General features: G+C 38.5%; 1 protein-coding gene across 1 annotated transcript in view; it reads left to right on the forward strand.

Moving 5' to 3' along the window:
- EIF3H (eukaryotic translation initiation factor 3 subunit H) overlaps positions 1 to 14,687 on the forward strand; it is an 86,450-nt gene that overhangs the window by 64,430 nt on the left and 7,333 nt on the right. The window contains exons 3-5 of the mRNA XM_059472274.1: positions 4,871 to 5,038; positions 6,530 to 6,629; positions 8,013 to 8,162. Of these exons, the coding sequence (XP_059328257.1) occupies positions 4,871 to 5,038; positions 6,530 to 6,629; positions 8,013 to 8,162 (418 nt within the window). The remainder of the gene's footprint in view (positions 1 to 4,870; positions 5,039 to 6,529; positions 6,630 to 8,012; positions 8,163 to 14,687) is intronic.

Below are 14,687 nucleotides of genomic sequence, written 5' to 3' on the forward strand. Positions count from 1 at the left end.
TTTGCTGTGTTCATGTTGCTTGTTAAATTCAGAGAAGTGTTGGCACAGAGACTGGGTGCTGTCTCTTCTGATGGACTTTTGTGTCCCTTGGACAGTATGCCTAATCTTGAGTAAATTTTAGGTAGTTTTACTTCATGTGTCTTCTGGGTGCTCACCATTCTTTGGGGAAACAATATTCATCCTCAGATTCATTCTCCTTGAGTGTCTTTGTGAGGAGGCTGTAGAAGGGGAGGGAGCAGTCAAGGTCCTCTTTGTTCTTGAACCAGTGACCTGCCTTTCTGAAGGCACGTGCAACTTCTGCTCTTTGAGCACACTTAAAGGACAAATTTGGGACACATGGGTTGAGGCAAACACTAAGTTGTGAGTGGCAGACCGAGGTGGCTGAACACTGTACAGGTGCTAGTGGTTTGTAGCTTAGAGTTGGTTGTTACTTCTTTTGCACAGGGCCCACTGCAGCAAGCTGGGTGATGAGCAGCATAAAACCAGTCAGTCTGTGGCACCTAACACTGGTACAGAGTCCTTCCATTTCAGTGGGGTGTGGCTTTTTAGGAGGCATGTGGATTGCTGCTCTTAAAATCAAATTTCTTAAAGTGTATCAACTTGAGTTATCTTTTGGAAATTAAGGCCTTGAGCCAGTGAGGTGTCATCAAATATATTGCCTCCAGGCAGGCCACTATTGATCACCCACGTGTCGCAATAGTTACTGATAGTCTGAATGTGGCCAGGCTGAAATGAATCTCCTCTGATGATAACAATCACTGTTTCAGTCAGCAACATGCATATGTGATCCCATGAGAGGTGAATTCTAATGAATTTTTCTTGGTAAAGAAACAATTCAATAATAAGTAAACTTGCATCATTTGCCAGTTGTTTTTGAACTCTTGACTTTTAGATTTGTTTGCATTTTAGAATAATGATGGACCTTTTTTTTAGTGCTTCAGCTGATTTGACCTATTCTGAAATTAGGCTTTCAAATAGTGAAATTACTGACCAGATATTTTAAGTTATAGAAAACATGGCTGAATTGTCCCAGTGTTGAATGGGCCATTACATCAGGGCTCAATTCTTTGTCTTGTATCTGGTATATTATGTACATTTTTTCTTTGGTTGTGGTTTTTTTGGCGTGGTTTGGGTTTTTTTGAGGATTTTTTTTGTTGGTAAGGTAGGGTATACATCTCCTATATGTTAAAGCCCAGATAAAGTTTCTAATATTGGCAGTACTTTCTAGAAAAGGAAAATGTCTTTGTTATTCTATTACTTTAAAAAATCTTTTACAGTATTTATTAAAATAAAATAAACTGCTATAATAGGGTTTACTGTCAAGGTTTTTCAGTCAAGGCATTTTGGTAATACAAATCCACATAAGTCAGTCATTTTTAAACAAAACCCCGTATTGTATAGTTTTGCACTTTTGTTTGCTTTAGGCAAGTTATAGTAATGCTTTCTAGCTTCCTTTATTCCCTCCCCCCACCTATTTGGTTGCAAACTAACAAAAAAATATCCTTTTAGAGGAAGGAGGTGGTGTTTTTTAATAATAAGAAAACTGAGATTCTTTTAAAAATCTTTTAAAAGATTTTTAAAAAAACTTTTAAAATCTAAGAATCTCAGAAAGGTGCTCAGGAGAGCATTGGTGGCTCAGGCTCAGAGTTTGCCCGTTCTCAGGGCAAGCAGCACTGCTGGGAAGTGCAGGCGTGGCTGTTGCCTTTCCTCATAAGGACATCCCTGAACAAATAGTTTGTTTTAAAGTGCAGGTACACTGTCTAGATGTGAGGGAGAAGGAGGCAGCATCCTGGTCTGGTTCTTCCCCTACCCTTTTCTCTGCTCACCTCAGTTCTGGGTGCTCGTAGACTAAGAGGCTCTTTCAGTGTCAGCTTTGCAGAGTGGCTTGGGAGGGACTGTGACACAAAAAAGTGCACAGCTGTCCCAAATGCTAGCAGATTGAGCAATAAATAGAAGGAAAGGAGAGAGAGAACTCTTGCCCAGTCTGTGCTAAGCTTCTAGGTGAAAAGATGACGTTCTGTAGATTGGGCAAAGGATGTAAAGAAACAGTGGTAACGGTATCAACGAAAGCAGCTTGGGGGCTGTTATCCATTTGTGCAAGTTGGCAGCTTGTTGGAGCTATCTAGCTACTAATACATGTTATAAAATATATATGTTTGGTTAAAAGAGTTTCCATTTCTCCCTGGTGGGGACTGCATCATGTTTTAATTTCTGCAGTTGTTTTCCCAAGGCAAAGATGTTAGCTATTGATGCTTTATTGGTTCTTTGACATTTTTTCCACTATTGCCTTCATTATCAGCTAACTGCTAACAGTCATGAGAGGAGGAATTGCTGACATGAAATCTGGATGGTTTTCAGTGAGTCCTTTTTCTTCTGGATAATATCTCTTGCATCGTGTTACATCTCTTACATGTAGCTGGGTGTACTGTGTTTAAGAAAAGAACTTGTTTCTGGAACTTGGTTACCAGTTAGCTCCCAGAGGAACACTTTTGAGAGCATGATATGCCTTTATTCAAGTTTGTTAAAGACCTGGATGTTTTCCTGCTCTTGAATATTACACTTCTCAAGGTGGAAATTATCTGGATGTATCAGCCACATGACTTCATAGGAATCTATGTCTAAGTATCTTTTCCCCATCATTACATGACCATCTCTACTTTGAGAGTGTCCAGCATTACAAGAGAATTGCCACTGCAAGAAGTCTAGCTCAGCTATCTAAAAGTCCACATTTAATTTAATTAAATTTGATAATCACAAAATCCTTCCTAGTTTTTTCCCCTTAATGACTTCATCTGGCTACAGAGGATCTAACTATAATTTCATTTTTTAGCATGTTGTAGCAAGTCATATGAGAAACAAGTCGTTCTTGCTTTCTACACAGATGCACCTTTGAAAAGCTTATTTTAACCAAAAGAGTTTATTCTAGCTATACTTAATAACTGGATATGCTTTTTCAATTCAAAATCATGCTTACATGAGGAGTCTTTTAGTTTGTTTTGGGGGATGTCTGTTTTCTTGTTTTAATTATAAAATTTAGAAACTTACCATCTTCGCCTCCAAAAAGTCCACAAAAACTTTTAAAGGACTGAACCTCTTTGACAAACTAGATCTTTTCTTTTGAGCTAAACACTGAGATGAAAAAGCATTGGGCTCTGGGTAAGCAGCTGTGTTCAGCCTGGCCTCTGTTTCTGGAAGTAGCACAATGAGCTTGCTTAGGTCTGGCAAGGGGAAAGATTTTCATTCTGACTTGGAAATAGCTGTTTGATCAATTGTGCAGGCTGCCCTGAAGAGTGTAGAGGCATCTCCAGATTTGCCTAGGTTTAGAGACACCCACATCAAGCAGGCCTCTCCTTTGCTGGCTGTGCTAGAACAGAGCCCACATGGTTTTCCTGTATTGGTTGTGGGATGCTGGATTATCACGGTGCCCTGGATGAAAAACAAATTTCAAGTAATTCCTGTTAAGATACTATGGTATAAAATACAATCACCAGCATGTAGTGATAGAAGGAGTCTGCAAAGGTTTCTGTGAGTGTATGTAGGTTACTAGAATACAACAGTCAGCCAGATATGGCAATTTAATGAAAAGGCAATTTAAGAAGACTGCAGAATGTAGTTTGTGATGCAAGGATGAGTGATAAGTTGGAAAAATATTTGTCCAGTCTTGAAGAATGTCTCCTCGTATCTTTAAATAATATGTTTGGATTTTTTTTCTCCTTTTGAAAGGATATGAAGTAGGGTCTGAAAATGTAGCACATTCCACAGCTAATTAATTTGTGTTTCTCTCTTTTATAATGAATATCATATTTGCATCAGTACAAGGAGAAGCCTTGAAAAAAATTGCCAAAAAAGAACACATGGGGGGTGTGTGTTATCTTTGTAATTTTTGCAGCTGCAGACAAAACTTAAGGATTGTGTAGTGTTTTTGCATTTGATTTGGCTGTGAGTTGGCTCCGAATGTTGGTTCATCTGATAATCACACTGATTTCTCTTTCCTTAAATTTAACCAGCAGTCACAGTGCCTGTCTGTTTAAAAGGTCTGATAAGTGATAAAGCATGTTGTTCTGTTTGATGAGATTGTGTTAAATATTCCTGAACAGAACTCTGTTCCATGAAGGTGATTGTTTGAATGAAGCATTTAATAGAAATAGAATTTTGTGTTGGTACAAGGAAACATTACAGCTGCTGGTGTAAAAAGCCTTACAAAAGGCTTTTTTTGTTTAAGGTAACTTGCTGTATTTAGATGCATGTGTATTATAAACAAGAGTATGTACATGCATGCATCCTTTGCATTTATACGCACCAAAAAGAAGAAACAGTGTTGAAAATTGGAAATAAAATGCAATCAAAAGTATCTTAACAGCTGTAGCTGGTTCCCCAAGCTCTGATACTGAAAATGTAGTTTTATGTTGTGAAAAAGACAGTTTATAATCAATTTCATATATTCATTAAATAATTCTCCTTTTGAATCCAAAAGTTACCTAATTCCAGACAGCATTGCTGTCTATTACTTAAATCACAATAAGTCTTTGTTACTAAATGGTAAAATGTTACTGCTTAATGAAACCCCCAGTATCAGATTTTTTTTTATGAATGTGGAAGGTAATGCACATTGTAAATGACGTGTAACAGTTTGTTGATCACTGTAGCAATTAACTGCAGCTGGAAAAAGTTTGCTTACTCAGGCTGGTTTTACTCTCATTCGCTGAGAAACTCTGGGTTTTAATAAAGACAGTGCAGTGAGTAAACAAATTTCTAGGCAGTTGCAAAAATGAAAATAAAATACAATTGACTCATTTAATATCAAGTTTTCTCTTTAAATACTACCGATTGTGTAAGTTTACTTTTTTAACACGCCTTTTATTTAATCCAGTCCAATACCAGATGGAAATGATGCGAAGCCTGCGCCACGTAAACATTGATCATCTTCACGTTGGCTGGTACCAGTCCACATACTATGGCTCTTTTGTCACCCGTGCCCTCCTGGACTCCCAGTTCAGTTACCAGCATGCAATTGAGGAGTCTGTAGTTCTCATTTACGGTTAGTATGAGGTTTCCTTTATTACTCTTTTCCCCTCTTAATATTATTACTACTATTTTTGTATTCTGTCTTTTGCCTGTAAGAGTAGCCTGGCAGGCCTTTTCGAGTAAATACCAACCCTGTGTCTACAGCAGCCTCAGCAGCAGCTAAGTCTAGACAGGGTTTCCTTCTTTCTGTTTATTTTTCTTGCTATCAGAGCCCTGATGTGTACGTTTTGGAATGCTGGAGTAGCTGCTTCATTTTTATTCCTTCATCTCCCCTCCCTCGTGGAAGGGGCTGGTGGAACCCGACCAGATGTCTAACAAACCCCGCTTGCTAGCGTGTCTGGCTCTGTACGTGACTGACCAATCATCACACGAATTGCCAAGTTTTTTTAATACCTCTGACAGAAGCATACAAAACCTGGACTGTTTCTTAGCACAAAGATTTTTTTCTTTTCTGCCTATTTAATGGTGTTTCCTCAAGCTCTCCAGACCAGATGTTCTGTGCTGTATCAGAACCGTAGGCAATTTAACAGCTTTATAGCCTCCCCCTCCCCAAACACTCACAGTTTGCCATATCTGGCAGACTTGCATATAGTTTCCAGCTGAGAAGTAAATGTAACGTCCTGAGTATCTGTCAGAAAAAATACTAATGAATACGATCAATCTTATGAGCTGCCCCAAAATTGTTTCAGTATGTTAACAATTGGATTACAGTAAAGAACAAGTTGTTAAAGTATACTTATATTGGCTGGAAACATTGCATCATCAGACCTTGATGAATTTTCCACTTGTTTCAGTCTATTTTGGTTTTCATTTTATCACCAATTGCTAAAAGTTTTACTGTGTTAAGTTTCAGACAACATGAATGTTAACACAGCTTTTATTCTTGTGTTGGCATGCTTCAGCTGTTATCATGCTGCAAGTGTTAAGCTTCTTTGTCCAAGGAATGTAACAGTTTGTTTAGAAAATTTCCGCCTAAATTCAAGGCAAAGCGAATCTTTGTATGTGCCACTTACATTGTCATGCACAAAGTGGCATGGCAACTTGATCTGAATTAGCTTATTGCTACTCTAAAATTAATTTTTTTCATATAAAATGCTGTTTAATTAATATTTTAATTTACTGCAGAATGACTGGAAGGAAGAATCTTTATTTAAATGAGGTCACTCTTAACATAAGTTCTGTGGATAATTCATACAAAAAAAGGAAATGTGAATTGGACCTTTAATGGGGAAGTAATACAAGTAGAATGGATCAAGATTCCCCCCAAGTTCTCCAAGCTAAGTTTACTACTTGGCATCACTTTATATTGTTGGTTGTATTTTACATAGCAGTGCAATAGGACTGCCTCTGCTATGGTGTCTTTTCTGTGTTTGTTGTCTTTAATTTTTTTTTTCACTAGGACTACTTAGTAATTTTTCCTCCTGTTTATGTCATTCAGATATTTAAAAAGAAAAAGTCAGTCCGGGTTTGGTAATAATAGGCTTCCTTCCATTTTTAATAATAGATCCCATTAAGACTGCCCAAGGGTCTTTGTCACTGAAGGCATATAGGCTGACTCCCAAATTGATGGAAGTTTGCAAGGAAAAAGACTTCTCTCCAGAAGCGTAAGTAACTTCAAATAACGTTTTCTCATAGGGTTTCCTGAGTTATTGGGACACAGAACGGTACCTGGGGTTATGGAATCCTGTATTTTAAAATCTGATGTATCAGTGTGTGCATGGGCTGTGACAGTCGTGCAGTGGCACGGTGGGCTGAGGAGGTGTGAGAGGCTGGCTGGGCATTTCCAGAAGTGGGGGCACCCAAACTGGGTTTGGGGCTACTCAGAGGGTGTGCTGTAAGGCCCATGGGGTAGATAGCTGTAAGTGGGAGCAGAGCCAAAAACAGAAAAAAAAAAATGGAGAGAGGGAAATAGCTGGTCTGTCTTTTTTCCCCCCAGAATTAAAATAGAACAGGTATTCTGGAATAGCTGTCCCAGTGGATTTGTTCTAAATTAACTCCCCATGTGGACACCATCTTCTGGAGTAAAGTAGGATAATTACTGTGTTTCAAAATATTGGCTACTTGTTACAGATGTAGGCCTTAGCATCCTTTGCCTCCAACTGTTTGGTGTTCAATGGCAAAAGCACAAATAACTTGTTAAAATCACTTTGTTGAGGAAAAACGTTTGAGGAAAAATATATTCATTTAATTGCTTGGTGTCTTCAACTGTAATGATGAGCAAACAAATCTGTGAGCAGTCAAAAAAAAGGGGGATGAAGGCAAAAATCAAAAGTTTTTGTTCCAAAATCCAGTATGAATATAAAGAAATTAAGGTTCTCTTTCCTTAGAGACTTATAAATCATGCTTTTATATCCATATTTTATGAAAAGTATTACTGTCTATTTTATTTATTTTATTATAAAGGAACAGCAATAGTTTTTTATGTGTATCTTGTAAAAAAATACACACTAAAAATTTATGTTTTAACATTCACCACAGAATTTAATTATTCCAAAACATACAATATTTTGTGAATCTACTTTTTTGGTCAGTAAAAATTTTATTTGTTCAAGTATTGGGAAAATTGTTCTTCTTGGTAGTAGTTATGATATTTAAAGGTATTTTAGCATCATGGGGTAACTAACTGTTTAGTTCTGCTCAAGAAATGCTGATGGCAGGAAAAGCAGGAAAATATTTTGGAAGGGGCAGAGTTAATCCTGTCAGTACAGTCTCTTGCTGGAGGCTTTTTCACGTAGATAATCTATTAACAAGCAAGGCAGCTGCTTGTCTTCTGAGAATTTTTCCTAGAGCAGCTTTTCCTAGTCTTTGTAAATAAACGTGAGGTTTTGCCATGCAAATGCTGTCTTAACAAAACTTGACTCTTGTTTAATTTTGGAAGTATGAAAATCAAGAATTTTTACAAAACTGTTTGTTGGAGGAACAATTCAACAAAGAGAATAAGAGAGATACTGTTTATATTAGTAAATATTCTGTAACTTTTTTCACAGCTTGAAAAAGGCAAATATTGCATATGAAAACATGTTTGAAGAAGTGCCTATTGTCATTAAGAATTCATACCTGATCAATGTGATGTTGTGGGAACTGGAAAAGAAATCCGCAGTAGCTGATAGACATGAGTTGCTCAGTCTGGCTAGCAGGTAAGTACTTGTTACAGTAATGGATGTACTTTTATTCGCTTTCCCAAACCACTGTTTAGCACCTTGGGTGAAATCCCAGTCTCATTACAGTCCATGGAAGCTTTGCCTTGACTTTTAATGGGGTTAACACTTTACCCTTCGTGTTCTTTTGCTGAAGGAAAAATGCATGGTAAAACTGTAGCATTAGATTCAAGGGCTAAATTCAGTCTCGTATCCTCATACACTTGCCGCACTTGAAATGGATAAATGTTTCAAAAGAGTGTGTTTTTTCAAGAAAATATGGGCACTCAGAAATTTCGGGCAAATAGATCTATTAAAAATAGGTTTTGTTAAATATTCTGTTAGTAATTACATAAACTATTTTAATAAAAAAGAAATCTTCAGTAGGAGGATGAATTTTAAAATAAAATAATAAACAGTCTGATAAACTGGCAAAAATGCCACTGATGGTTATGACAGACAGCATTCATGATGTTGGAAATTGTTTTAAGAGTTTCTAAAATGATCTTTTCATAACTTTGTCTAGGAATAACTTTTTCTTCTTGTAGCACTTTGCCCTGAAAATCCACTTTTGATAACAAAGTAGGCATGACTTCTAGCAGTATGATCAAAAATTTGGCAGTATTTAAATCTTACACAACACAATCAGTTGGATTATTATTGGTCTGACCAAAATAACAAGATACACAAAATAATGCAGTATCTTGTTGCATGTAGAAGCTAGGTTGTATTCATGAATAAGTTTTTGGGGTAAAACAGTTCACTTTGGCATTGAGATTCTGATCCTAGTGGCCTTTTTACTTTTTCCTTTTTTCTCCTGCTCCCCTTCCCTCCCCCATCATGTAAGGCTGAGGTTAATGGATATGTATTTCTAGTGGTCCCTGTGTTGCCTAAGTTAGCAGAAATTTTCCACTTTCTCTACTTGAGCTTATGTGGATGTTCAGAGGGATCTGATAGCTTTTAGAGAAGTGATCAAGAGAGAACGGGTGTAGGGTTGAACTCTGCTGGGGAATTCACAAATGCCACAAGTAATACTTAGTCAGTAATTCTGTCCAGTAAAGTTGTTACTTTGCACATTGGAATTTCTGAAGTGAAGAATTCTTGCTGAGATACTCAGTGTGTTTACTCTGCAGGTGTTCTGTAAGTCATTTTCTTTCCATGGTCAGAGATCACAGAGCTTTTCCCATTTGAGGAGAGGGTGAGGGCTGGATGCAGGAGATTACAATGGTTTGATTCCTTGTGAGCTCTATCACTTTGTGGTGAAATTGAGGAAGGACCATGCTGAGGATACAGAAGGTTCCCAGGTGGCCTGGCAGTATTGCCCTCAGTTGATTCTTTGGGTTTCCTCCTGTGTAAAGGGCTGGGACTACCCGACACCCTGGATCTAGTAAGGGCTGCTGCTAGAGACACAAGACAATTCTGGAAATGGAAAGTAATTTGAACAGATCACAAATCACAGCTTTAGGTCTTACGTAGTAACTGTTCTGTGCCACTGTCGTGACTCAAGATAAAAGATAAGAAATGTACAAATTACTTTCTGTTCTGGTGTTAAATGTCCCGTGCAAGACAGGCTTTTGTGTTGGTCTTCATATCAGTAAAGGGAATGAGAGGTGAACAAGAAAAGAACCAGCCCAAAACTAAAACCAGACTTTCCTGGCAGATTTCTGAAGCTCGCCTGATCTCTTTGAGGAATGTAAGGTGCTTAGTTTGGTTTGAAGGAAAGTTTTGGGAATTACTCCAGTGGGTTGTTTGGAGGTTTTTGTATGTGTCCTTTGTTTAATATTTGATAGCTACTTTTAGTTACCAGGCAGGTTACATTCAATGATATCTTATATTGGTATAACTGGCAAAGCAGGTGGCAAATTAAAGCATTTTAATGCTTGTTTATTCAAGGTTAGGTGACTTGTACTGCCTGCTGAAATGTTTAGCTAGTTTTTCCTTGAATTCAGCTATGAAGATTAATCTGTCAAAGCATGCATTACTTGAAGTAGGGAGTTCAAAGCTCCACTATTCTGGAGTTTTATTTTCACATTTCCTTATTTTTGTCTTTCAGCAGTTTAGGCTAAAACATTTCAGATAACAACTTTTAATTTTGGTGCATATCTTCCTCACTTAACTTTGCTGTTGTTGACGGTAACTTCAGAGCTAGTTTTTGGGTTTGGCCTTGTTTTTTGGTTTTTGTCTTAGTTTGTGTTGTTTAGTTGTGGGATTTTTTTGCTTTGGTTTTTTGTTTGGGGTTTTGTGATATTTTTGTTTGTTTCTTTTGTTTGGGTTTTTGTTGTTGTTTTATTTCTTTGGAGTCTTGGATTTGTTGGGCTTTTGGGGGGCTTTTTTGGCTCCTTGAGAGCATCCCTGAACTTCTGTACTCTCTGAAGCAATGATTTTGGCAATAAAGTTATTTACCCATAGTTCCTCTCTTCTGAAGAGTTTGCTTCATCAAGATTTTCACATGTTCAGCCACCCACCTTGTCTGAGTTTAAAGCTCTACCTATTTGAGGCACTTTGCTTGCACCTTAGTATCTTTCTCCATTTGAAGTATATTTGTGATAATTGTATATAGTAATTTACTTTTTTGGACATAAAGTTGTATTTCTCTTGTGTAATACGAATTGACTCAAGTACTCTAGGCAAAGAGGTTGAAGGCAGACTAGCACAAGGTTAGCAAGTAATAGCAAGTAAAGGCCTTTTACTCAAACAGTTATCCTGCTACCCTTAAGGACCAAAATGTCTTGAAGACCTTGGAGTACTGCCAGTCTTTTGATAGAGACTCAAGAATTAAAATCCTGTCAGATAATGTTCCAGATCTGCAGGGAAATAATTACAACCAACTTTCTCATTCTCATCCATCTCTTCCTTATTCTATTGATGATCTAGTTTAAATTAAAAAAAGCTTTCTTGTGGTCTAGCTTCATAATAGGGTTGTTCTATAATATCTCAATTTGTCTCAAACAATTTTTCTAATAATGTGCGTCAGTAGAAGCAAACATGTGCTGAACATTTACTGCACTAACATCTACTTGGCAGTTATATTTTTCAAACATCAGATGCAGTATTTTTGCAGAAGTAATATAAGAAGGGTTGCTTTGGCTTTTAAAAACAATATTAACCTTTACACATTACACTGCTTATTCAAAACTCTCAATGTGCTTAACGGATTATTAAGATAATTATGAAAATCTCTAATTTGCAGGTGGGAAAACCTGACACAGAGAGAGTAAATGTGTTGCCCAAAGGTACACATCAAAGTCACAATAGAAAACAGAATGGAACTCAAGACTCTTGACTTACATATCTCATTCAAACAAAATCCTCTTAAACAACACAGGTTGAACTCAGGCTGAAATGCTGAGATGTAAACAAGTTCTGCTAAGTAGTGGGAACGTACCTTACACATTTTTAATCAAAAAGATGTGCTTTGGCCAGCAGTACTTCTCTAATCCACCCAAAGCTGTTCCCACTAGGAGGAAAATTCTGTACAGGATGGCACCTGTCCCAAAAAGCAGTGGCTGAGAGGGGGCCTCAGTGGAGTGCTGGAAAGTGGAAAAAATGAGCAGCAGATACAGCATTTTCCAGCGCTTCCACTTGCTGTTCCTTGCTCTCATCTTCCTTAGCCATGGTGCAAGCAAAATAAAATTAAATAAGTGAGGGGGTCCAATAATGGTAGTTGTAGGCAGGTTTAGGGGGCTGTCTTTTTTGCACATCTCCAGCTTCAGGGTTGTTATAGCCCAAACTTTGGTGCCTGGGTGCAGCACAGTGACCCGGGTGTCGGAGGAGCAGGAGGAGCAGGGCCGCCGGCTCGTGGGGCAGCACGGTGCCAGCTGATTCCAGCTGTGCCTGGACACAGGCAAAGGAGTCAGCAGCACATGGGCACTGGGAGCCATGGGAATTGCTGCTTCTCTTTGAAGCTTGGCTGTCTGACTTGAAGCTTCATTTTGGATGTTTCAGACCTTTAGCAAGTGTGTCTGGAGTCCTTTTCTGATTAAAGATGCTGAAGTAAATATGGGCTTCATGTGTAGTTCCCCATTATGAATGCTACAGAAGCAGAGCCAGTTTGAGGTTCCAGTCCCAGCTGTTTGTCTTGTTTCTCTCCACTACCCCCATTTCATCTCTACATCCCTCCCACCCTCAAAGATTTTTATTTCCTCATCTGTTTCAGAATATGGCTGTACAAATAGCTTTTGTGGCATAGTCTGATGGAAAAAGTCAGACTAAAAACTCCCACTCCTCCCTTCCAGCCTTCCCCTCTGCCTCCCCCCAAAAACTAGAAACCCCAACAGGGGGTGTTTTTGCATTTAGAGTAGACTGTTTCACTGAAGGAGTTTGAAGTGTGCCCACGCAAACAGCTGAATCCATACAGCTCAGAGTGCTGTAGGCTGTGGGCAAGGGAGAGGCAGGGAGATGCTGGTGGTGGAACCTCTCAAACTGCCTTTGCTGGCAGCAGTGAGCTGGACCTTTGCTCTCCTTAAAATATATCTGCTAAAGGAAGTATGGCGGTATGAGCACTCACTCCCTTGGGAAGAGCAAGGCCTGTATTCAGGTCTCTTAGCCAGATCTGTATCCTACAAGGATGCCCTTGTGCAGTGAGTGATCTGTGATTTCAGTTAACGTGTCATTGTTGCTTTCTCCTTCTGTGGGTGCTGGATTCCATCACTGCCAACTGCAGGGCTCACCAGCAGAAAGAACAAGACAGGAAAGACATCAGTGTTATCTGCAGGTTAGACTATTCTGCTCACAGGTTTCTGCCTTTCACCCTCAGAATTAATTGACCCTTGTATTTGATCATTGTTAAACAAGGAATCTGTTAAACAAAGAATCTCATGTGTCGATGACCTGATCTTATATCTACCCTTGTGGGTAAACAATTACATCCCATCATATATAAGGTTGTTACAGAAAAAATGCACAGCTCAGGAAACTGCTTTCCAGACTATAGTTTCTAGTGTGTTTTATGATGTAAAGAGGCTTTGACAGTTTCCCTTTGGCAGTTTGTATGTGTTAGTCATTTTGGGGCATTTTTGATTATGCTATCTAAGCATAAGTCTCAAATTATAAATTTCCAGAAGTTCTATGGGTCACTCCTTACAGGTCCATGATTCTGGTAACAGTTGTGGTGAAGGAGTGTTCTCACATTAGATTATTCTTCATTAGATGTGTAAGAATCCACATGGCAGGTACTTCTTCTGATTTTTCATTTTCCCCCTCTTTTCTTATCTGTATTTCTTCACAAAAAAGAACACAGTCCCCATGTGAGAGGGGGGACTTTGTGATGAAAGCTGATAGTTTTCTTCAATGAAGATTCACTGTACCAGAGGAGTGGTGGTCTCCTGGTGCTATCTTGAGGTGGAGCTGTCTTCTAGCTTAATTCAAGAGTGCCTGCAGGTCATCACCACAGTGTGATCTCAGACCTGATTTGTTTCAGATGAAACTAAACTGAAAAGAGGCTTTGGGAGGATAATTACTGTGCCTCAGCCACTTGCAGATCACTGGACCATGTCAGAAGCAGTGATAAGAACCCCCCCAAACACATGTAGCATGGCCATTGGTTTCTCAGCACCAGCTGTTTTGCTTTATAGGTCTGTTCCTGTTGGTCTGCATTACTCACTAATTTAAATGTAAACTCAGTTAATTGCCTCTTTTGCTGAATCTGCTGACTGAAATGCAGCCATTGAAGTAGCAGTTTCTTTATTACTGATCCCCCCAGAACAACAACAAATGCAAGTGCTGAGCTCTGCATTGTCTACACTTGACTGTCACAGAGCCCTGTAGGGAAGTGAGTCTAGATAAGGATGCAAGTAGCACTTACTGGCACCACTTTTTAAATATATATATATATATTTTTTTTTTTTTTTTTTTTAAATTGTATTGATGCATAGAGGGCATTTAGGTACCTGGCAGTGTGATCTTTGAGATCTGCTGTAGGGAATGCACAATGGATGGAGGTGCCTAAAGCACCCTTTGAGCAAATTAGGTGTATGATGAGTGTTATGGGCTGAAGCAGTGTGATCTAACTTCCACAGTATCAGCAGAATGAACTTCAGCTGAATAAAACTTCCTTAGAGATGGTATGTAAGCATTTTTACAAACTACTTCCTATTTGTCTTTCTGTTTTTTTAAGGGATGGAGCAAAAAAGGGTATCAGCCGCATGAGAACTGAGGGAAAAGCTGGTTCTGTATTTGCAGCATACTTATCACTTCATGTCTCAGTTCACATCTGTTTAAGTTATCTGTTTTTTGTTGCCCTGGCAATGAGAGCAAACACTGTGTTACTGCAACTTCTGACAATAACTCTCTGTTTCTATGCTCTGTTGTACTAAGCTGGTCCCAAAGAGATTCACATAAAATCATTCTTTGTAACCAACTATATTTCACAGGGACACTAAAATAATTCTGTATTTCTGTTGTGCACATACCTTTCAAAGCTATTAGTGTGTACCTATACATGCATTTCTGATAATATCCAGTTCTAACACTAACTCCATACTATATAAACTCTGTAAAAAACTGAAAGCATGCATGCTCCTGGCC

The sequence above is a fragment of the Ammospiza nelsoni genome, chromosome 1 (assembly GCF_027579445.1).
Source record: "Ammospiza nelsoni isolate bAmmNel1 chromosome 1, bAmmNel1.pri, whole genome shotgun sequence".
In the NCBI taxonomy this organism is placed as follows: Eukaryota; Metazoa; Chordata; class Aves; order Passeriformes; family Passerellidae; genus Ammospiza; species Ammospiza nelsoni.